At 38.0% G+C, this 23432-nt stretch overlaps 1 protein-coding gene across 1 annotated transcript; it reads left to right on the plus strand.

The window, feature by feature from the left end:
• The first annotated feature begins 8205 nt into the window (after positions 1 to 8205).
• Positions 8206 to 23374, plus strand: RTRAF (RNA transcription, translation and transport factor). Its single transcript, NM_001246406.1, is given in 8 exon segments — positions 8206 to 8389; positions 10006 to 10130; positions 12408 to 12507; positions 17176 to 17262; positions 18386 to 18474; positions 20476 to 20544; positions 22878 to 22926; positions 23050 to 23374. Coding segments are annotated over 8 exon segments (735 nt in total). The 5' UTR covers positions 8206 to 8328; the 3' UTR covers positions 23205 to 23374.
• Positions 23375 to 23432: the final 58 nt, after the last annotated feature.

Below are 23432 nucleotides of genomic sequence, written 5' to 3' on the forward strand. Positions count from 1 at the left end.
ATTGCTGGCCCAACCCTACGGCTTCAGATTCAGTAAGCCTGGGCTGGGGCTGGAGAATGTGCAATTCTAACAAGTTTCAGGTGATGCTGTTGCTGCCACTCAAGGGACCAGCATTGAGAACCATTGGTCTATGAGATCCCCAAAAGGAGTTGCTATGGTTTGAACATCCTCCAGAAGTTCATGTGTTGAAAACATGGTCTCCAATGCTGCAGTGCAGAGAGGTGGGTCCATGTTTGCCATCCGTTAGGTAAGCAGATGAGGCTGAGCTGCCCAGCTTCACAGGCCACACTGTGGCAGAGGATCAGTGTCCCCCGGGCTCCTGAGGTGATGGAGCTCTTGTCACTTGGATAGTGTGGGAGCAGTGGGACTTTCCTGTATGACTAAGAGCAGTACAGCCCTGACACAGAGAACCTGTAAACCTGTGCACCAAGAACCAAAGAGTGGATAGAGATGAAAATGGCCCAGGGGACACCAATGTGGGTCTACAAGGACATGGAAGTGATCTGCTAACTACCACTCATTCCTTGGCAAGTCAGAAGTACCCCCAAATTTAGGCACAACTCCTGAAAAAGGAGATGATAATGGATTCATCACAGATTGACGGTGATTTAACTTATAAATTGTGTGGAAAAGAAGTTCAAATCAGAAATTAGGTTCCCATGTGTGGTCTGTTTTGTATTACTTCCTTTAGCAATGCCTGGAATGAATGAACAGCCTAGGACAGACTTTACTTCCCAGGGTGCTATCAAAGACTGCCCATCTCCAGGAGATCCATACTTTTTTTAAAAACCAAATTCCAACTATTTCCCAACTGTGAGGAAAGGGTGTGAAAATGGCAGCAGCTTTAGAAACATACTCCACTGAGCTCTAAAGTCTGAGGCTGCCAGAAAGTTGGGCTCATTGGGGAAATAGCTCAAACCCTCATTAACAATCTAAATTATTTATTCCTACCTAGTCATTAGTGGGACCAATGAGGTCAGGTCTCAGGTTCCACCAATGCTACTAGGGAAACTCTACGTGATTACAGCTGGAAAGGGAAGGATGACAGAGATTTCTTTTCCCTAGCATTTGCTAACACCCACACCCAGCACTGAATATTAGATACCGAGCACTAAATTCCCAGGAGGCTGCTGCTCTTACTCGCCAACGCTAAAGTAGGAATGACCCAGCAAACATGAGAAATAAAGAGAAACAAGGTGTTCAAGTAGAAATGGGTATAAAGAGCAAAAGTTTTCCCTTTATTATCAAACCTCAATATAGTAGCATATTTACAATATTTTCCAGGGAGCTTTTTAAAAGAAAAGATGTATAAAGAAACTATTGTGCTTTTTCTGAGCCTAGGACAGGAATTGAGGCCAGAATCTCACTGGAAAATTGAAAAATCTCTTTGAATTAAAAGAGTCACAGTGGTGGAGCTGGGAAGTATATGTCTTGTCTGCTAGCAGCTATATTCCTCCCTTTCTTTCTCATGCACTTTTTCTCTCAGGCTTAGAATTTATTTTTCTATAATTGAAAAATGATCCATGCGGCTGTTCAGCTCTTCCAGCAATGCTGAGTTGTAAACGGGAGGTACGAAGGTGAATAGTTCATACGGATGAGTCTCAATCACCCACAATAATGGCTGAAAAGAGAGTAAAGTGCAATTTGCAAAGGATAATCCCCCCAATCCATTATGCTACACCAGACAATGCAACAGCTTCTGACATTCACCGTTCCCACTCACCTCACCACTGCAATGGCTTCCTAAACTGGTCTCCCAGCTTCTCACTCTCCACCAGCTCCATTGTATTCTCCACACAGTACCCAGAAAGATCTTACAACCCAAGCCACAGCTTGTCACTCCTGCTTAAAACCTTCAGTGGCTTTCTGATGCACATGGAATAAAGTCCATACTCCACACCATGGCCTCCCTCCTCACTTAACACCAGTACACCCAACCCCCGGCTCACCACCCTCCTACCTCCCTGATCTTCCTTCAGTTTCACAGAAGCAAACCCTTGCTGACAAGGGGCCTTTTTGCTCATGCTTTTGTTCATGCTCTGCCCTTTCCCCATTGGGAAATCCGGTAATAGCTCATATTTGATAGCTGGCTTAGATGTAACCTCCTCCATGAGGCCTCCTCTGACCACCCTATCTAACGTAGGTCCCTTTCTGTTTACCTCCATCTCCTTTGCCTTGCTGTTTCCTGCCTCCCTGTTGGGCTGTAACCTCCATGAAGGGGAGGATCATGTCTGTCTTCATCATTATATCCTGAGTGTCCACGATGGTACATAGCACATGCTGAATGAATGAATGAATGTATGTTCTCCACCCTCGCTCTTTACCCAGGTCTGACATCCTCCTTAACTGACTCATTGTGAGCTACCTAGGCCTTTAGATGTTGATATAGTTTGGATGTTGTCCCCGCCCAAGTTTCACGTTGAATTGTAATCCTCAATGTTGGAGGTGGGGTCTGATAGGAGGCCACTGAATCATGAGGGCAAATTTCTCATGGATGCTTTAGCACCATCCCCTTGGTACCGTCCTCATGACAGTGGAGTGAGTTCTCACGAGATCAGGTCATTTAAGTATGTTCCACCTCCCCACTCTCTCTCTTTCTTGCTCCTGTTCTGGCCATGGGACACGCCTGCTCCCACTTCCCCTTCTGCCATGATTGTAAGTTTCCTGAGGCCTCTCCAGAAGCCTAGCAGATGCCAGCACCATGCTTCCTGTACATGCAGAACCGTGAGCTAATTAAACCTTCTTTTTTTATAAATTACCCAATCTCAACTATTTTTATAGCAATGTCTGAGTGGCCCAATACGTATGTCATGAACACACAATAGTTGTGTCAGACTTTGAAGTAGAAGATAGAATATCTTGTATTCTTCATCAAAAGAGACTTTTACTTAAAATGTTCACAGGTCTGAGAGCCATGGCAGGATCAGGGCAAATCTGTAGGAGTTCACCATCCCCTGCCCCTTCTTCAGCTGGCAGGCTGAACTCAGTGCTGTGGTTTTGGAACCCTGGCAAGTCTGAACCTAAAGTAAAGCCTGCTGTTTGGCACTCAGCTGTCAAGACAATACCTTCTACAAGTTGGTCAAAGGATTTCTGAGGAATGAGATTTCCCAGCCCTCTAAGGTCCCTGCAGTAGCAGCCCCTAATTCCTAGCATCTTGGAGAAAGACTAGTTCTCAAGAATTTGAAACAAAGGGAAAGGTCAGGCCTTTGCAGGCATCTCAGTTAGCAGCTCTGCCTGGTGGGGGTCACTGAGGTACTAGGGAAAGGGAAGAGAGAACAGGAATATGCATGGGAGATCTGTAAAGTAGGTGATCTAAATTTGACTGTATGCTGGTCAATATCATATGACACCATAACCTCTGCCTTATTCATTACCGGCTTTCAAGCATTCAGAGGTGGCTTTTCTGTCACTTTTGGGGGAAGAATCCACATAATCCTATCACCCAAATGTTGATCCCTGTTACTCTGCCCCCAACCCTGCCTCCTTAAACCCCTTCCTCTCCACGTTTTAGGACGCTGTATATTCCTTGTTCTCTTAGTCCTTCCAACCACTTTTCCCATATTCCATGACTCTTCCTCCTACTCCTTAAATATGAATACTGGGTTTTCCTAGGATGAAGTCTTCAGTCCTCTTTTCTTTCCCCGTCTCCTCAGGGAGCTTACTGTAACAGTTTCCATCTACAACTTTATGCTGATGGCTCCTCAATGGACATCTCATCCACTCACTCACATTCATTCCTGACATTTCAGCAGTGATTATGGGCTACATCTACAGGACTTCGATTTCAACAGGTGCAGAACTTAATTCTTCAGCTTCCGCAGACTGGTTCCCTTCTACCGGTGCTCCTGTTTCTATGCAAGAATTCACTGCTTATCACATCTCTGATAGGTGACCTTCTAGAAACCTCCTTTAAGCCATCCACCTCCTTCCCATCCTATGTTTAGTCCCACCAAGTCCGTGGATCTTTCTTTCCTTTCTCTCTGGGATCTGTCCTCATGTTAGAACTATTCAGTTGTAAGTTACAAAACCCCAACCAAATCTGGCTCAAGTATAAAATAGATTTTATTGGATCACATCTCAGAAAAGTTGCATCTAGCTCCCTACCAGACATTTTTGGGAATGGCCTGTCTGTGCTTCTTGGCTGTATTGTCCTCTGTGTTGTTTTCACTGTTCGGCAAGTGTTTCCTCTGCAGTATTAGATGCGGAAGGTGAATGCTTTATGCTGTTTGCATGACTACATAAATTCCTATTCATTCCTATTCGTTTTCTACCAATAAAATTGAGTTCTACTGCCCTGCTATTTTGCTTTTAATGCTAAATCATGAAATTCCAGAGCTTGACCTTAAAAAGCAGCAAGTTTTCATATTTAACGTAAAGAGTCTCAGAAAGAGATAAAGGAGATGTTTGCTCATCGGGAGGCTCCCCCAGGGAGAGAGACCTTTCTGCATTATACAACTTGTTCCAAAAATTCTGATTTCATGGGGTGTTCAATTGATAACATTCATTAGAATATAAAACCTGTTTTTCTGTGCACTGTAGAGACTTTTGTGGCTATTCCTGGTTATTACCAACTTGTTCTGTTCACTGTTTTCGGAAGACTAATTTGAACAAAGGCTTCTAGTAAAACTGCCAAGACTTTAAAAGTTGTTACAAGTTGTGAAACTGTCCTTCAAAGAGCAACTTGTACCTCTGACTGGTTGCCTTTCTTGATAATGTGTTGCCCTGGCAATACCGTTGAAATGGCCACCTCTACATTTCTGCAACCATATATGCCCTTGCAAATATTTTAGGTTTTGTGAGTCATGTGGTCTATGTTGCATTTATTCAACTCTGCCCTTGTAGCACCAAAGCAGCCAGTTAGCAAATGGGCATGGCTGTGTTCCAATACAACTTTATTTATGTACACTGAAATTTGAATTTTATATAGCTTTCACATGTCATAAAATATTATTATTCTTTTGATTTTTCAACCATTTAAAAATATAAAAACCATTCTTATCTTGGTTTTTTTTTTTGAGTACTCCATCTAGAAATCTCTTTCCCCAGATATTTGTGTGGCTAACTTCCTTACCTCCTTCTAGGCTTTCCTTACACTTCACTGTCTCAATGAGGCCCAACCTGACCATCTTGTCTAAAACTGCAACACCCATTATATCCCCACCGCTATTTGTTACCCCACTTACCTTGTTATAATTTTCCTATAGTACTTAGAACCTTCTGAATAGTAAATAATGTATTTATTTATTATTGTACTGTTTGTCTTCCCTTGCCCAATGATAAGCTCCCTGAGGTCAGGGTTGTTGTGTTTAAGCTCTCAGATGACTCCAAAATGCCTACAAGATTGCCTGGCATGTAATTGACACTCTAAACACTTTACTGAACAATTCAACAGATGAATTAATAGCCTGTCAAACCTATGATCAACCATTAGATTGGAGTTCAGGTCATTTGATAATAAAAGTTGATTTCCAGATCCTTCCACCAAAAAGACACATGCATTCTCATGTTCATTGCAGCACTGTTCACAATAGCAAAGACATGGAATCAACCTAGATGCCCATCAGAGGCTGACTGGATAAAGAAAATATGGTACATATACCCCACGGAATACTATGCAGCCATAAAAAGAACAAATATTATGTCCAAATTTGCAGCAATATGGATGCAGCTGGAGGCCATTATCCTAAGCAAATTAACACAGGAACAGACAACCAAATACCACAGGTTCTCACTTATAAGTGGGAGCTAAACACTCGGTACTTATGAAAACACACACACAAAAAAGTTGGTTTCCTTTTCTTGAAGTATACAGAGGGCTTGGTCTTCAGAAATGGAATTATGTAAGATTCACTTACTGTTGGACACTCCATTCAGAATAGGTCAAAGAACTCCTTCAAATTCAGAGAAAAAAAAAGATAACTGGGTTTTAACATAAAAAATGGATTAATATTTATTTTATACTTCTTTCCCAAAGTTTGCTTTATCCCCTGCTCAAGTATCCCCTGATACTTTAGCATTCTGCATCATCTGAATCTTCCTCCAACCTCCCCACTCCTGGTGGTGGCCAGGGCTGATGACTAGGGACAGTCTTAAGTTGCTGACAATGGGGACCCTGAAGTGGAAAGACTAGGCCAGGAGCAAACAACTTCATTTTCTGCCTTGAAAGGTCAATTTCAGAAAACAAATGGTAAGAGATGTTTTTCCTTATTTTTTTAAAGAAATTCATGGTCTGCAATTGTATTTTTCCCCCTTTTTAATTTATTATTTATATGTAAGTACTTATTATTTTCCCTTCCATGATTGGTTCATTCTTTCATTTTTTGGTTAGTATTTCATTAATTATACAACTAGCATGCACTACAATATGAGATTATAGCCATATCTTTGATCAAATTTTGTTGGAAATGAGACACTCTCGAACTGATTTTCTTGATTCACTCTATAAGCACCTTAATTGAAAAATACAGATTATCTTACAGTGCCCCCTTAAAACTAAAGCTGTATTCTAGCCTCTGTACTTCTTTTTATTATTATTATTTTTGAGATGGGGTCTTACATGTTGCCCAGGTTGGTGTGATCATGGCTCACTGCAGCCTCAACCTTGCAGGCTCAAGTGATCCTCCCACCTCAGCCTCCTGAGTAGCTGGGTCCACAGGCACACACGAGCATTCCAGGCTAATTTTTCTTTCTTTCTTTTTTTTTTTTTAGTTTTCATAGAGACAAAGTCTCACTATGTTGCCTAGGCTGGTCTCAAACTCCTGGGCTTGAACTACCCTCCCACCTCAGCCTCCCAAAGTGCTGGGACTACAGGCATGAGCCTCTGCACCTGGCCTGTACTTCTTTGTAGTACATTTTATATTTCTTGTAATTCACTTACTCTTTCTAACTCCAGATTATAAGTATTTATTTACACATCTATATTTGTCATTATACTTAAGCTTCCTGAAAATAGACTATAGTTTACTCATTTGTATGCTCCTCAGATCCTAAGTGTTTAATTAAAATCTTAATTAATGAAATGAAATGAAACATACATAGTTGGCTTACCCCCAAGAATTTCAATAGCTTCCCTTAGCTTGCCATGAGAGGCTTTTCCTTATCAGACTCCTGCCTTTGTCTATAGTCTTATCCGCTGTCATTCCCTCTCACCCTCCAGCCCCTATAAGCTCTAGTCCCTCTGGGCCATGCTGTTGCTCATTTCTTGCCTTTATACATCCTCTTCCCTCAAACTAGGTTACCCTTTTGACTGCATGGTGAATGCCTCACCATCTTCAAGCCTTAGTTTATACTTATCTGTTTATTGTTTCCCTCATTAGCCTTTTAAACTCCATGAAAATAGGGGCCTGGTCTGTCTTGTTCACTGCTCTCTCTCCACTGTCTGAAAAGCAAGTAGAGACTGGATCAGGAAAGATCTTAAATACAATAAGGAGTTTTGATTATTTCTAGGGGGTAACCAGGAACCACTAAAACATAAGCAGAGAAAGTTATGTACAGGTTTTTGCTTTAGAAAAATCTCTCTCATCGCTGTATGGAGGAATGGTTTGGAGAAGGCAGGACTGGCCCTAAGAAATCAATCAGATAATTAGAGTAAGCAAAAGTGATGAGGATCTGATCTGTGGCTGTATCAGTGGGGTCCGAAAGGAGGTGAGGGATTTGAGAGTTAGGAGAGACAGAATGGCAGGAATTGGTGACCTACTGGATGCTGTGACCGAGGGTGAGGGGGAGTGAGGGACGATCTCGGCTTCAGATTTCACTCTGGCTGAGGATATCTGGAACGATCGCATCGTATTAACAATTGTATGTTTACCTGTGGATCACTCCCAACTAGTCTGAAAGCATCTTACTATAGGGACCTTGCTTTGTAGTCTTTGTATTACCAGTGTTAGAAGAGCACCTGTTATGTAGGAGGAGTAATAAAATGAATGAATGCACTCAAAACACTAAACAGTAATTCTGTAATCCAACGGGAGGTACAGCGAATACCAAAAGCCTACATATACTATTCTCTGCATGCTATAGCAAGAAAGAAAGGAAAGTGGCTTCCCAGTGGTTTTCTGCCTATTGTACAACCAGGAAGCTGACAATAAAGTTTATTTGAGCGTCGACGTGCGCCGACGTGGCCCCGCCTCCCCAGCCGGAGCCGCGATTGGTGGGCATTTGCCGGCGGCCACCGCTTTTAAGCCACGATTGGGGAAGGCCGCCGTCATTTCGGAGCGTCTCAGCGCCTGCCCGCCCTCTCGCCGCGTCGCCGGTGCCTGCGCCTCCCGCTCCACCTCGCTTCTTCTCTCCCGGCCGAGGCCCGGGGGACCAGAGCGAGAAGCGGGGACCATGTTCCGACGCAAGTTGACGGCTCTCGACTACCACAACCCCGCCGGCTTCAACTGCAAAGGTGAGGCGGCGGCCTCGGCCCGGCCGCGTGTCCCTGACCTGGGCGGAGGTCCCAGCCTCAGTGCCCGCACCCCACCTCCCCGCCGGGACCCTCGGCGGCCTGGTTTCCGCCGGCAGCCTCCGGGCCCCTCTCCTCTGGGTCGCCACGTACCTCGGCTCTTCGCCGCCCCTTCCCGCCTTTAAAGCCCTCTCACCTACTCCTGTCTCGGCATGTTACTTTCTGCACTTGCTTAACTCCAAGCACCACGTAACTACCTTCTCTGTACATAAAAGGGAGAGCATTCGTCTTTCTCACTCACTATTCAACTCCATGGTTCCCTGGGTAATTAGGCGATACCTTGAGCACCTGCTAATTATGGGCCAGCGCGGTGCTGGATTCTGAGGAAGGTGCTGAGTAACTTGAAGACTAGTTCACTGCCTGCCAGGAGCTAAAGGGACGAGGGGTGGAAGCAATCAGAACCCACTGAGCAGTTTGAGACAGTACACAATGAAATCAGGACCGATCACAGTGGGAGGGTAAGCGCGTGTAGTAACGGGCTAGTTGTGTTATGTGGTGTTGCAAAAAAGTTAATAGCAGATGAGTGGGAGGGTTGAATTGTGAATACAAAGGTATTTGGGATTTTACAGCATTAGAATTTTAAAAAGTAATAACGTTGCTACTCACTGTAACTAAACTGCTACCCACCACTACTCGTTTCCTTTGTATAGTTGTGGCCTGTGATAGACTGGTAAGTTTGAAAGTGATCAAGTATAATTTGTGATACTCAGACCACTGTGTAATTCTCAAGACCCTATAATGGAAGCTTGAATTTGACTCACAAATTGAAAATAATTTTTAAGCAGGATGACAGTGTTTTGTTGATCGCCTGTAGAAGCATATCAAATTATAATCTATTGTTTTTCTACTTTAACAAAAAAGTATCAGTGACAATAGAGCCTTGTTCTGGATTGGAATCTTTGAGTCTCAATGTTCTTATCTGTAAAATGGGATATTACCTACCTCAAAAGAGGTATGGGGAGGATTAAACGAAACAATTATGCACTTAATGTGCAGTTAACATTCCATGACAACAGTTGTCACAGTGTCTTTTTTGTCATTTAATTTCTTTTACTTATTATTTTGTTATATATTTTACTTTATTACTTTGCTATAAATTTAACCTTGCCCTCCTTCCCCTTTCTGTCCGCAAAGGAACTGGAATATTAATATGTAACACTTAAATAGCAAAACTATGTGCCAGGCAGTGTTTTTATCCGTATTTATTTTATTTAAGAAACTTCTTAAATAAAACAACTTCTTTTAATCTTCATAACTCTATGAGGTAAGTTCTATTAGCACCCTCATTTTGTAGCTGAAGAATCTGAGGCACAGAAAATGTGGGTGATTATCCCAAGTTCACACAACCAGTAAGTATCTGGACCCAGGATTTGAACAGATCATTGTTAATCTGTACTTTCAACTCCAGAATCTGTACTTTCAACTCCCTCTTTTGGTTCAATTAACTTAGTATTTTGAAGTTAAGAAAATTCCACAAGAACATATATCTGAACATATACCTGAGAAGGAGGTATTTTATGTAGTGCTTCTAGTTATTTATGTGATATTTTTTATTGCAGATGAAACAGAATTTAGAAACTTCATCGTTTGGCTTGAAGACCAGAAAATCAGACACTACAAGATTGAAGACAGAGGGAATTTAAGAAACATCCACAGCAGCGACTGGCCCAAGTTCTTTGAAAAGGTAATGAATTAGGAAGTAAAGTAAAAATACAGAGAGTTTGTCTGAAAAATCATGAAGATGAGCTTAAAATTACTTTCTTCTTTTAAGAAAAAAATGATAATGATCAGTGTTAGGAAAGCTGGATTTCAGGGATTTTGCTTTTTTCTTAGATGTGTCTTTTGCTTTTAGAGCAAATTATTTTATGTCTTCCTACCAAGCTTTCAGTATTAGGTAGAAATAGTTTTCTCTAGAAACATGAAGTTTCTTAAATAAATAATGATGTAAACATTTCGCTTTCCCTTTATGGCCCAAATCAGAATTTTTGTTAAACACAGTGCTATTTCTTATATTAAAAGAAGACATTGGCCAGGTGTGATGGCTAACACCTATAATGCCAGCACTTTGGGAGGCTGAGGTGGCAGATCATTTGAGCCCAGGAGTTCTGACAGCAGCCTGGGCAACATGATGAAACCCTGTCTCTACAAGAAAATAGAAAGTTATCTGGGTGTGCTGGCATGCGTCTGTAGTGTCAGCTAATTGGGAGGCTGAGGTTCTCCAGCCTGGGCGACAGAGTGACACCTTGTCTCAAAAAAAGACATTATTGAGATGCTTGAAAACTAAGACTGTCGTGTTTATGCTTATATTTAATGTAAACAGATATCCCTTGTTGTATGCTAGGGAAATAGTCCTTAAATGATCTCTGGTATGTCATATTTTTGTGCCTTGAATCATTTTCCCATTGATTTAGTTTTAGTAACACTTTTGCATAAAAAAGAATTCTCAGATTAGAATAAAAATCCTTTTAGTGTCATTTCTTACATTAAACATTTTTATCAGTTATATTTGATGAGTGAGATATTTTTCTTGAAAAAGGCTAAGTTTTTCATTTGCGAGAGCAGTGTGATTAGGTACTTTCTCCCTAGAATCAGTGATTTTATAAATTAGGGATTGTATAAATTACATCATTGTTATTAACCTTTCCGTGTCTCAATTTTTTCATCAATAAGTGAGGGTAACAATGATACCTATCTCATAAGTGTGGCTTTGTTTTTAATGAGTAATTGTTCACAGAAGTCCCTGGCGCATAGCAAGTGTGATAAGCTTATTACTGCCAATGCCTCTATACTACTACTATTAATACTACTGTATTCTTTTCCTTTGCTCTTAGAAAATATTTTTAAAATTTTCAGTGGACTTCTTAAAACTTTGAAATATATTTTTAGGATTTTATGTTTGTTTATATTACATTTTATGGTCTATTCATGTGTACAAGACAATACAGAATTCTGCATGTAGAAAGGCATCTGGAGAATATAAAAAATTGTCTAGGCTGGGCACGGTGGCTCATGCCTATAATCCTAGCAGTTTGGGAAGCCAAGATGGGTGGATCACCTGAGGTCAGGGGTTCGAGACCAGCCGGGCCAACGTGGCGAAACCCCGTCTCTACTAAAAACACAAAATTAGCCAGGTGTGGTGGCGCATGTGTGTAATCTCAGCTGCCCAGGGGGCTGAGCCAGGAGAATCATTTGAACCCGGGAGGCGGAGGTTGCAGTGAGCCAAAATTGTGCCATTGCACTCCAGCCTGGGCAACAGAACAAGACTCTGTCTCAAAAAAAAGAAATATGTATGTATGTGTGTGTATATATATACATATACACACACATATTTCTGATGTGAAACACCTGGAATGACAGTAAGAATAATTTCAACATATCAGAACCTAAACAGTTATTATCCTTCAAGTTGATTTTATTATAATCTTATATTACATATAATGTTACATATAATACTATTATATGCAACATTTATTTGAATATACAGCTTCTGACATTTATTTAAATTACTTGGTTACACCCTACATGTATGTTACATGGCTACTCTTTTCAGTGGCATTTCCATAATATGAAAGTTAAGGTTTAGATAGATAATGATTTATTGTATATCCTTTTTAAAGTTATTCTTTTTAGTTAATTGCTCTATGTATATTGAGAGTAGGAATCAGAAAGCTTAGATTCTAGTCCCAGGTGTAAGTTTTGTAACCCTTGGCAAGTGTCAATCTCTAGGCCTCAGCTTTCTCATCTATAAAATGAGGAAGTTGTCGTATTCTATTTTTTTTCTTAAGATGATACACTTAAATGTTCCCTTCTGTTGGGTTATATAATTGCATCAAAAGTGTAGTAATGTTATTAAAAAATTGTTAGAGATCCAAACTAAGGTCTCTTTCAACTCTCCCATTCTTTTTTCTGTGACTTTATGGTAATAATGAAACTGGTGGTTTTTTTTTCTTCCCCCTCACAGTATCTCAGAGATGTTAACTGTCCTTTCAAGATTCAAGATCGACAAGAAGCTATTGACTGGCTTCTTGGTTTAGCTGTTAGACTTGAATATGGAGATAATGGTACGTTTTGTGGGGAATGTGTATTTTAAAGAGAGAGGAAAGATGGGAAAGGGAGTGTGAAAATGTAGGGAACTTTGCAGTTTGTTTTGTCTAGTACTATTTTACCTTTGGTTCATTCTTATCACAAGTTAAAAGCACTTTTGTCTTTCATTGGTGTTTATATATTTCTTTTAGAATTTGGAAATGGTGCCCTCTGGAGAAGGCTAATTGACTGTCTTCTCACAGAGTAACACTACTTTGATAATATGGTCTGCACCTTAGCCTTTCAAATTAAATTGTTTTTAGTGTCCCAGAATTGATGGGACTTTGAAGTGTTGTTGCAGTAGGTAATTTCTCAAAAGACTGAAACATGTCTAATGCCAATATACATTAATACTCTATAGGCCAGAATATATTACTTATGTTTACTGTCTTAGCACAGATACTTCTATGGTTGGAAGCTTCTGAATATTAGTACCTATAGTAAAAACAATTTTTCTTTAAACTTGTGTTTTCTCTTATTAGACCATTTCATTTTGAAAGGCCTGCCAACATCTAAATGCAAGATTTGATTATCTTATCTGCATCCCCTGCATTTTGTGTTTTTCGGTTAGTTACAGTCCTCTTAATTATTTACTTTGGAAGCCTTTTTATATCTTGGCTTATCCCTTTCCCTTCATCCCACCTACACTGACTTTTTCTTGTGTTTGTTGTATCTTCATTCCCATTGGCATAATCCTAATTCAGGCTCTTGTCACTTTCTGCCAGGAGTATTATAATATCTCCCATTAGTGTCACCTTCTGTTCTTAACTGCATGGCCAACCAAGCTAACTTTCTGAAACGTTAATCTATTTTAGGATGCCACTTACTCCTTGTTTCCAAAGAACAGTTCCAGTTACATATTCATATTAATAAACATACATATCCATAAACACTAATTTCCCATTTTCTATAAAAAGAATTTTAAGCTCCTTAGCATGGTAGTTAATGATGACTGATATCCAACCTGTATTCACATCTTGACATCCCAGCTAAATTAGAATAATAGTGTTTCCTGTTTATATCCCATTTCCCCCTCTGTTTCTTTGTTCGCACTTTTCCCTTGGCTAATATACCATTTCATTCTATCTACACATCTAAATCCTACCCATCTTTTTAAGATCCATCTCATATGCTGTCTTATGTCTTAGCAGCAGTATAATTTCCCTCTGAACTTCCATAGCTTTTAACCCTATACCTTTTAAGTCATTAACCACTTTCCATTTTGCTTCTATGTCTTATTCGTCCCAGTAATTTGTAAGCTGATATTCAGCTTTGATTCCTACATGGTACCTCTCTTAGCTTCCAATTGATGCTGTAACAAATTACTACAAACTCAGTGGCTGAAAACACAATTTATTATTTTAGAATGAGAAGGCCAACATTAGCCTCACTGGGTTCATGTCAAGTTGTCAGCAAGGCAGGTTCCTTTTGGAGGCTCTCGGGGGAATCTGTTTCTTTCCTTTTTTAACTTCTAGAGGCTGCCTGAATTCCTTGACTCTGGCGCCTTCTTCCTTCTTCAAGTCTAGCAGCATAGCATTTTCCAGTCTCTTGTCTGATTCTGCTTCCATTGTCATAACTTTGTCTCTGGCTCTGATCCTCCTGAGCCCACCTGGATAATCCAGGATAATCCCCTATCTCAAGATCCTTAATTTTATCATATTTGCAAATCTTGCCATGTAAGGTAACACATACACAGGTTCCAGGGATCAGGACATGGACATCTTGGGGGGTACAGGTCAATATTGTGTCTGTCACAGTACCTGACGTAGTTTCTTGCACACAACAGGTGCTTATCAATTTCAGTAATTGTGTGGCGAATGCAGTATATGTGAGTGTTTACATACACTGATTTGGAGCATCAGCCAATTTTTTGCTGATGCCTCAGACTTAAATTTCAGAAGCCTTATGGCAAAAATCTTAAGGAAAGCTCAATTTGAGACTTCGTTTACTTTTCCATTTAATTTTTTAAAAAAACTTTTCTTTCTTTAGAAAATACATGTATTCATAAGCCTTATGGCTTTAGTGTAGTAGTGATTTTAGGGCCTTTAGCAAGGTCTTTTTATCTACCCTGCTCTGGATTGGTAGGAATTGTATATGAGCCAATTTGTAGCTTATCAAAAGTGTTTTTCATTTATTCCCAAATTCTTACATCTCAGTTTATTTGTTTTATTCTATTTGTTCCATTTTTATAACCCGTTAACCTTCAATGGTAGATGCATATGGTCATGTATACCTGCAGTTGACTTTAGTAAGTACATGTATTTCTCAGTAATAGCATGTTCTTTTAGTGAACAAAAGAAGCTTGTGTGTGGAATGTAAATTTTTCACTATTGAAAAAGGAAGTCAACATATACTTGAAGGTGAATGGTATCAAAAGTATATTAAAAGTCTAAGCTAGAAAACAAGTTTTGTTTATTAAAATTCAGAATTGCAAAAACAGACTTGAAAATTGGTCAAATAATACTGTCTCTAATCGGTAGGAGGCGCTGATGTTCTTTTGTGGTTTTACATTGATATGTTGCCTCCTTGACTTTTAAGTTACTTATTTTAAAATTTGCTGAAACCATTGTGAGTTTTTATTATTTGTGCTCTACTATTTTTTGAAGCCTTTTGGTAGCTTGTCAACATGATTAATAACTGAAATTTTTTAAATGTATAATTTCAGATGTATAGAAAAATTACAAAATAGTACAAAGATTTTCATATACCTCAAGTCTACAAATGTAGCGTGTTACCTCATTTGCTTCATCCTTCTCTCTACACAGAGGCACACACCATTTTTTTCCAAACCATTTGATAGTAAATTATAGATGATTCCTTTTTACTCTTAAACACTTTAAAGTGCATTTCCTAAAAACAACTTTGTCTTATATAACCACAGTACAGTGATCAAAATCAGGAAGTTATCTTTGATATACTATTATTTATTCACATTTTACCAAAGCCCCCACTTCTCTCGACAGAAAAAAATAACCCAGAGCAATCCTGGATTATGCACTGCATTAGTTGTTACATCTCTCTTAGTATCTTAAAATCTGGAACAGTTCCTGTCTTTATTTGTGCTTCATGACCCTGACATTTATTTTGTAGAGTGTCCCTCAATTTGGATTTATATGATGTTTCCTCATGATTAGATTTGGGGTTTATACTTTTGTTAGGAGTAACACAGAAGTGATGTGTTCTTTTTAGTGCATCATATTAGGAGATACGTGATAGCGATATGTCCCATTACTAGTTATGTTACTTTGATCACTAGGTTATGGTTTCTCCACTGTAAAGTTACTATTTTCCTCTTTGTAATAAATATATCTTGTGGGGAGGTACTTTGAGACTGTATCAATTATGTTTTTGTGCCTCAAGTTTCCCCCACTAGTTTTAGCAACCATATGATGATTCTTGCCTCAATCATTTATTATGTTAATCGACAAAAGGTGTTCTCTAATTTCATCATTTTTTCTACATTTATGTGTTGGCTTTCTCTTGTAAGTTTTCCCATCTCTAATTTACTTGTTTAAATCAGTATAGATACATGGATTTTTATTTTACTCAATGGATTATAATCCTTTCTGTCATCACATATTTTGCTGTTGATACTGTTCCAGATTTGGCCAGTGGAAGCCTTTTTAACTCTGACTTAAATTTTATGCTTTTATTTTTTCCTCGTTTCATTAACAGATCCCATAAGCACTATATAGCCTAAGATGCCATTTTGAACATTAAGTTTAGTGAATTATTAATAAGTGTTTTTATTTTTGAATTCCTTTTAAGTATTGTTTTTCAAATGAAAATAATAAAATCTACCTTTGGAATTCTGAATTTCAAGTTTCCATGAAATAAGTTTGAGGTTTGTATATGATGGTGTATTTGATGTATTGATTTTTTTGGGGAAAGCAAGGTTTTTGGATTTTATGTACAGCATTCAAAAGAAGATGGGGGGAAAGCGTACTTTTTAATGAGTTTGTATTTAATCTTACGTAACCTATACTTAACCGTCCTCCCATTCTTCTACCCCAGATTTCAGAGGAAGCTGTAAAAGCAGATTTTTACCTTCCTAAAATTTACATGTTTGAAATGATTGCCTTTAGAAATGTTAATGAAAAGATACTTGTGTCACATAGTCCAGTAATTGCTTTAGCTTAATCAAAAAGATAGTTACATTGTCTTTTTACATTTTCTATAGCAAAAATTAAGCTTGATTGAATGAATTGTTTTATGCTTATACAGGTTAAGCATCCCTAATCCGAGAATCTGAAATCCTAAATGCTCCAAAATCCAAAACTTTTTGAGCACCGACATGAGGACACAAGTAGAAATTTCCACACATAAGCACTTAACACAAACTTTATTTCATGCACAAAATTATTAAAAATATTACATGAAATTACCTTCAGGCTATGTGTATAAGTTGTACATTGAACATAAAAATGAATTTTGTGTTTAGACTTCGGTCCCATCCCCAAAATATCCCATTTTATATATGCAGATAATCCAAAGTCTGAAAAAATTTAAAATTGGAAATTATTGGCATTTCCAGTAAGGGAAACTCAACCTGTAATCATTTTGGCTCAGTTAAATTTGGTAAATAGCAGTAGTCATTTTACCTTGAGTTGCAGTTCTACAAATTATATTTTTGCCTGTTTTTATAGCTGAAAAATACAAGGATTTAGTACCTGATAATTCAAAAACTGCTGACAATGCAACTAAAAATGCAGAACCATTGATCAATTTGGATGGTGAGTATATAAATGCATAACATTGAACATCAACATTTTTGGTTTTTTAAATGTTGTTTTCTTTGAAGAATGAAGTCCAGGTTTACTTGGTTTTAGTAAATTTAGAAGGATCCATGCAGACAGCATTTATGTTAACATTTTATTCTCTATAATGTTTTTATAATGTGCTTTCTCCTTCCCCTTGCATTTGAATATCTGAATGTTGATTTGATTTGCTTCTAGTAATTTGGAGTTTTGATTTGTATTTAATCATGGGGGTCATTGTTTGCCTTTTTGAATGTATAAATTTCTTTTAATCCAATGACTCTATCAGACAAGTGGTAAAATTTTCCATTATTTTAAGTCCTGGATATCTTTTAGTAATTTCCCTTTTTAAAAATATGAATAATCTAATTACCTAAATTATGATGTGTAAAATATTTGTTCACTGGCTAATTCATTGTGACCTATAATTTAGGAGTTAACCCTTTTGAATGAGTGAGCCTCTTGGACACTCCAGAGCTGCTGCTTAGAGAGAAGGTTTTGGGAAAACTATCCATTGAGGGGATCTATGTACTAAAATTAATGGCCTTGGGAAGAAATGTTAATTAAAAGTGCTGTATAATTTAGCCTTGCAGAAAAAGTTACAGGACAAATATAATGTGAGTTAAATTAGTCATTTATTGGATTATTCAGTTTGGCTGATGAAATACAGATACTCCTTGACTTAGGATGAGATCATGTCCCAAAGTCGAAAATATCATAAGTCAAAAATGCATTTAATACCCCGGAAGACCCATTGTAAAGCTGAAAAATTGTAGTTGGAACCACTGTAAGTTCAGATTTTCCTCATTTTGCACTAGGGTTACATCCCACTGAACTCATTGTAAGGTCAAAAAATTACAAGTCTAACCATCCTAAGTTGGGGACCGTCTCATACAGTAATAGGAAAACCATTTTATCTTACCAATTTATTTAATTGTTGATAGTCTACAGGGCTTTCTTTTTTCTCTTGTGAGTAGCAGTTTTAAAAACTAAGAGATTTGTTGCTACCGAAAAGTTAAAAATGTTTTTGTATGTTCACAAATATGTTTGTAATTATACGTTTGCAGGGTTGTAAGTTTTTGTTTTTAATCTTTTATAGTAAATAATCCTGATTTTAAGGCTGGTGTGATGGCTTTGGCTAACCTGCTTCAGATTCAGCGTCATGATGATTATCTGGTAATGCTTAAGGTCAGCTTCATGTTCTTGATTCTTGACAGAAACTGTGCACATAGAAAAATGTCTTTATTTTCTAAATATTAACTATTGATATTAAAATTATGGTTGAATGACTAAAATACACAGAAGAATATGAAACATAAAGTAGATTTCATGGTTTTATCTGATTTGGATTCTGTTTTCTGCCTGCACTATGCTAAATCCTTTGCAAAGATGTTCTCATTCAATCCTGCCAACAATCCTAGAGACAGCTGCTAATATCTTTTTAAAAATATATATCATATGAAGAAACTGAGACTCAATGAGGATAATGTCTAAGATGACACAGAAAATGACAGAGCCAGGATTTTAAGCACTATAACCCTGTGGTCCATTGTTTTTCCCACATTACCCTACTTCTGTTTAGTTAGTCTTTTTAATGATTCATAGTCTGCATTTGTTAAGATGGTCGAAAATGCCAAATGAGTAATGGTGAATTTGGTCAAAAATATATAACCCCAAAATCTCTTTGAGAAATGAATCTTTCTGTCCCCGATGCTAGATAGGCCACTCAGTTCATAACTATACTTCAGGAATCCCAGTAATCTGAAAGAGGTCTCTTGTTTCTGAGAGAAATCATAAACTTCAGAAGATTAGTCCTAGTAATCGTGAAAGTACAGTGGTGTGGATCAGGGGAGTGGTACTTAAGATACCAGACTTGGAAATTTTATAAGAGATTAAAAGCTTTTAACTAGACCTTGTGCATGTAAACTACTTTGTGATAAATATCACTCTACCCAGAAGAGATTAAGCCATAACTTACCATGCTTTTTAGATTTTTATTATTAAATGTCAGTTTTAACAAGACTGTTGTATTCCTAAGTTATTAAAATTTTCTATACTGAATCTGAATGTTAACTTGGATTTTCTCAATCCAGATTGCATGCCAAAAGACAAAAATGTTTTTAGTGAAATGTAGCTATTTCAAAGGCTTGTTCTTTATTCTGACAATTATGTAAATTGCCTTGGAACTGTTCTATAGTGATCATGTCAGCTTTAATCATAAAGTAAGTGAGAGGAGAGTCAGACAATGCATAGCGTATTTGGGATGCTTTTGTTAGACTTCAAAACCCAAGGGGATAAAGTATAAATCAACTACAACAAAATGCTATAAAATTCTAGTCCTGCTGCACATTTGTCCCTTTTGAGTTATTTTAAGAGGCATTCAAACAATAACATAATATGGAAAACATCTTAGTACGTTTGCCAAGTACAAGCATCAGTATATTAACTGTTTGGCAACCAGACTATTTAATAACATCTGCAATAACTGTTAAACATTGTTTGAATTCTGTTTTTCAAAGATAGCATTTGGTTTTTTATTTAAAAATTATAGTTTAAGTTTTCACACTTATTTTTGAGTTGTAATTGTCATCTTCCTAATTAAAATTCCATTTTTTAAAAATTTGATTTTTAAGTGTGTATGGATACTTGCATGCATGCCTACCATAATGAAATGCCTTGGTGATTAAAACCACCAACGGTGTCCTTTGAAAGGTTTGAAAATATTTTTCTAGAGTGAAGTGATAAAAGCAAAGTGTAAGACAGTATGTATGATCTGCTACCCTTTGTGTCAAAAATGTGTATTCGTGCTAAGCATGCTCGTCATTTCGCAGTTTTAGTGAGGGTAAGGAATCTGTAGGGGATCGCAAGGCTCAGGTAGGAAGGAGACCTACTTTTTACCATGTGTCTTGCTGTATTTAAAGTTGTTTTTTTACCAGTCACGTGCATTACCTATTCAAAAAATGGTTTTAATTGTTGCAAGCACCATTCAACATTATTAAAATACTAGAAGTGTGAAAGGTTACGTTATATTAGTGGGTTTTTTTTATTTTTAATTTAATGGGGAGTTTATTAATGAACTTAGGTAATTCTGACTTCATCAAAATGAGCATCCTTATTCTCTGGGCTCATAGAAGAAAGGATGACAGGTACACAGCCTATAAAAAGTAAAAATATTTTTGGGTTTCTTAGGCAATTCGGATTTTGGTTCAGGAGCGCCTGACACAGGATGCAGTTGCTAAGGCAAATCAAACAAAAGAGGTACGTTTCTATAAATCCTAAATAAGTTGTTAATGAACATTTCTTCTGGTATGGCCATGATTTTAAACTTTGCATGTATGTGTTTAAGATATCCATTCTACGTTCTACAACTTAGAGAAAGGATAGCTTACTTCAGTGCTTCCTAAAGCAAATTCAATGTATTCAGTGGCTAGGGGGTCATTTTTGAGTGAAAAACTTAATGTTCCTCTCACTTTGTACCTTAAAAAAGCCACAAATAGCTCATGCACAGTCCACAAATCATGCTTGTGGCCTGTTGAAGTTTATTTAAAATGAGTTACCCATATGAAACTTATTGGATTATTTTGACTCATGCTGGAGAAGAAGGAACACACCTCACTACAAATTAGTTTTCTTTTTCTATCTAAATTATATCCTTGCTCTTATTTCTTGAGAGTAAATTCTTGTTTTATTCAATTTCCTGGCATAAAACATGAGAAAGTAATTTGGCTAAGGTCACCTAGTTGGTAAGTGATTGAGCTCAGGCAGTCTGACTTGAGAGCCTGTGCTCTTACGGTAGGTGGGGAGAAGGGTCCATGCGTGGATGTCTGCATGAGCTTGTCAGTCTGCCCAGGTGAAGGGACAGGGGGTTCTGTTGGAGTGTAAGGTTCAAGGTACAGGTGACTGAAATGGTATCTTTCAGTCCTACCTTGTAGGCTGAGAAAAGCTATATCCCATGACTACTTTCCCCTTAAAGAGAAAATATGGAATATTTTTAGATTAGATCAGAAATCCAAATATGCCTAAAGTTTCACTGGCTGTGCAGCGGTGGAGAGACTGTCCTCAGGTCAGCAGCAGCAGTGTCTGATAACACCTACCTCCTGCAGCAATGATGTTGTAGTGAATGCCTTGGGCACAACTATGTTGTTTGTCCTCCCTGCGCCCTTCCCCCATCTCCCAATGCCTTTTGTCCTCCAGCCCCTTTAGGCAGGCCAAGCAGTGTTAAAAGGTTACTAATGCCAGGGCAGTATCTCTGAAAGACACTGTTTTCTTTTAAAGGTTCTTACTGGCTCGTTGTATATGAATCGAGCCACTGGAAGTTGGATTAAAGATCAGCTTACTTCACCCACACTATAGAACAGACAGTAAATTGTTCTGGTATAATAAAGTCATTCATTCATTCATTCATTCCTTCAGCAAAACTATGCTTTGGAAGGCAGTGTAAGTAAAGGCTTAGCCAAATCTCTTTGCTCTTGTTTGTAAAGTAAAATTTAGTTTTATTTTTAATGCTCCAAATTTTAATTTTGGTGTCATCTCAAAAGATACCAGCCTATAACAATTTAGTGGAGTTCTTACAGTCTAGTGTACTTATAAGCATTTATAACTACTATTTGAGGCATATGGTAGTTTTCAGGGGTAGCTTGGTGGCGTGTTGGCAAAGGAAAAAAAAAGTGGAGCCTCTGGTACTAGATGAACATATAAAGCCACTCAGTACAATTCTGCTCTTTAATTTTGCTCACTTGTGCTTTCGTACCCATTGGTTTCTTCACACTTACATGTGTTAGCTGTTTTAAAGCAGACAGAGCCTACGTAGATTTACATTACTAGATAAGGCAAGAATTGAGCAGTGACTAAAGCATTTGAATAGTAACAGGTTGTAACATTGAAAGATTGAAAGTACGGGTGGGTAGTGTGTTTTTCTTGGCAGTGATTTTATATAATCAGCAGGAAGTACAGACTGTCCTCATTTTAGAATTTGTTTCTGTGAAGTTTGGCATCACCATAGTCACCATCTTTAGTATGTCCATAGGTGCTGAGTGGTTTAGTTTTTCATTTTCCTAGACTGTTTGTTTCAAAGTAACTTCCAAGTCAAGTCTTGAAAGTTAAATTAAATTATACATAATTATACATAATCTTGGCAAACACCATGCTGGCTGAAAGGTTCGTACAATTTGTAAAGACAAATTAATGTGCTCAGAAATGGAATATAAGGTACTATTTTTGCCGTTTATACTGTTGCTTACTGTCGCCAAAATAAGACAGTAACAGCCTGGCTCAACTTGCCTTCCATAGCAGTAATGACAAGGCACTGCTGCAATAAGGATATATTGTTTTGTATGCCTGGGCTAAAGGATTGGATGAGCTATAGAGCTTCCTGGTACATTTAAAGGTTAACTTTTCCCCCTAACCGGTTGAAATAGGGAAAACTTGCTAATCACAATCATCACAAAGCAAATATAAACAAAATTCCTAGTTCCCTTGCCCATGCAGCTAAAAGAGTTAAGACACCAGAATAGCTAGGTGCTTTTCAGTTTCAGTTGAGGAAAGGATGCTATTCTTAACTATAAATACTCTCATTTTGTCTTTTTTTAAAGGGCTTACCTGTTGCTTTAGACAAACATATTCTTGGTTTTGACACAGGAGGTAAGTGATTTTTTTTTTAATTCAAACTATTTTTTTACAGACTGAATACTTAGGAGGAAATAAATAAATGGCCTTAAATGTAAAAATTATGTATTGAAGCAGTGTTCTTTTCTCATAAAACAGATGCAGTTCTTAATGAAGCTGCTCAAATTCTGCGATTGCTGCACATAGAGGAGCTCAGAGAGCTACAGACAAAAATCAACGAAGCCATAGTAGCTGTTCAGGCAATTATTGCTGATCCAAAGACAGACCACAGACTGGGAAAAGTTGGAAGATGAACACTTGAGGACTTCAGCTTCTCACCTACTTAGTACAGTTGGGAACCATACACTTCTGGCATGTTTGGAAATCAAAATGTCACATTCTCGGGGGAGGAAGCCCAGAAAATTGGGTATGTTCTAGAGATTTACCACCATTGCTTTTTTCTTTAATAAAGTTTAGGAAAGTAGAATTTTTATTATGTACTGTATGTTTGCATAAATCACCTTTCTCCTTTGTGGTTAAGG

The sequence above is a fragment of the Pan troglodytes genome, chromosome 15 (genome assembly GCF_028858775.2).
Source record: "Pan troglodytes isolate AG18354 chromosome 15, NHGRI_mPanTro3-v2.0_pri, whole genome shotgun sequence".
In the NCBI taxonomy this organism is placed as follows: Eukaryota; Metazoa; Chordata; class Mammalia; order Primates; family Hominidae; genus Pan; species Pan troglodytes.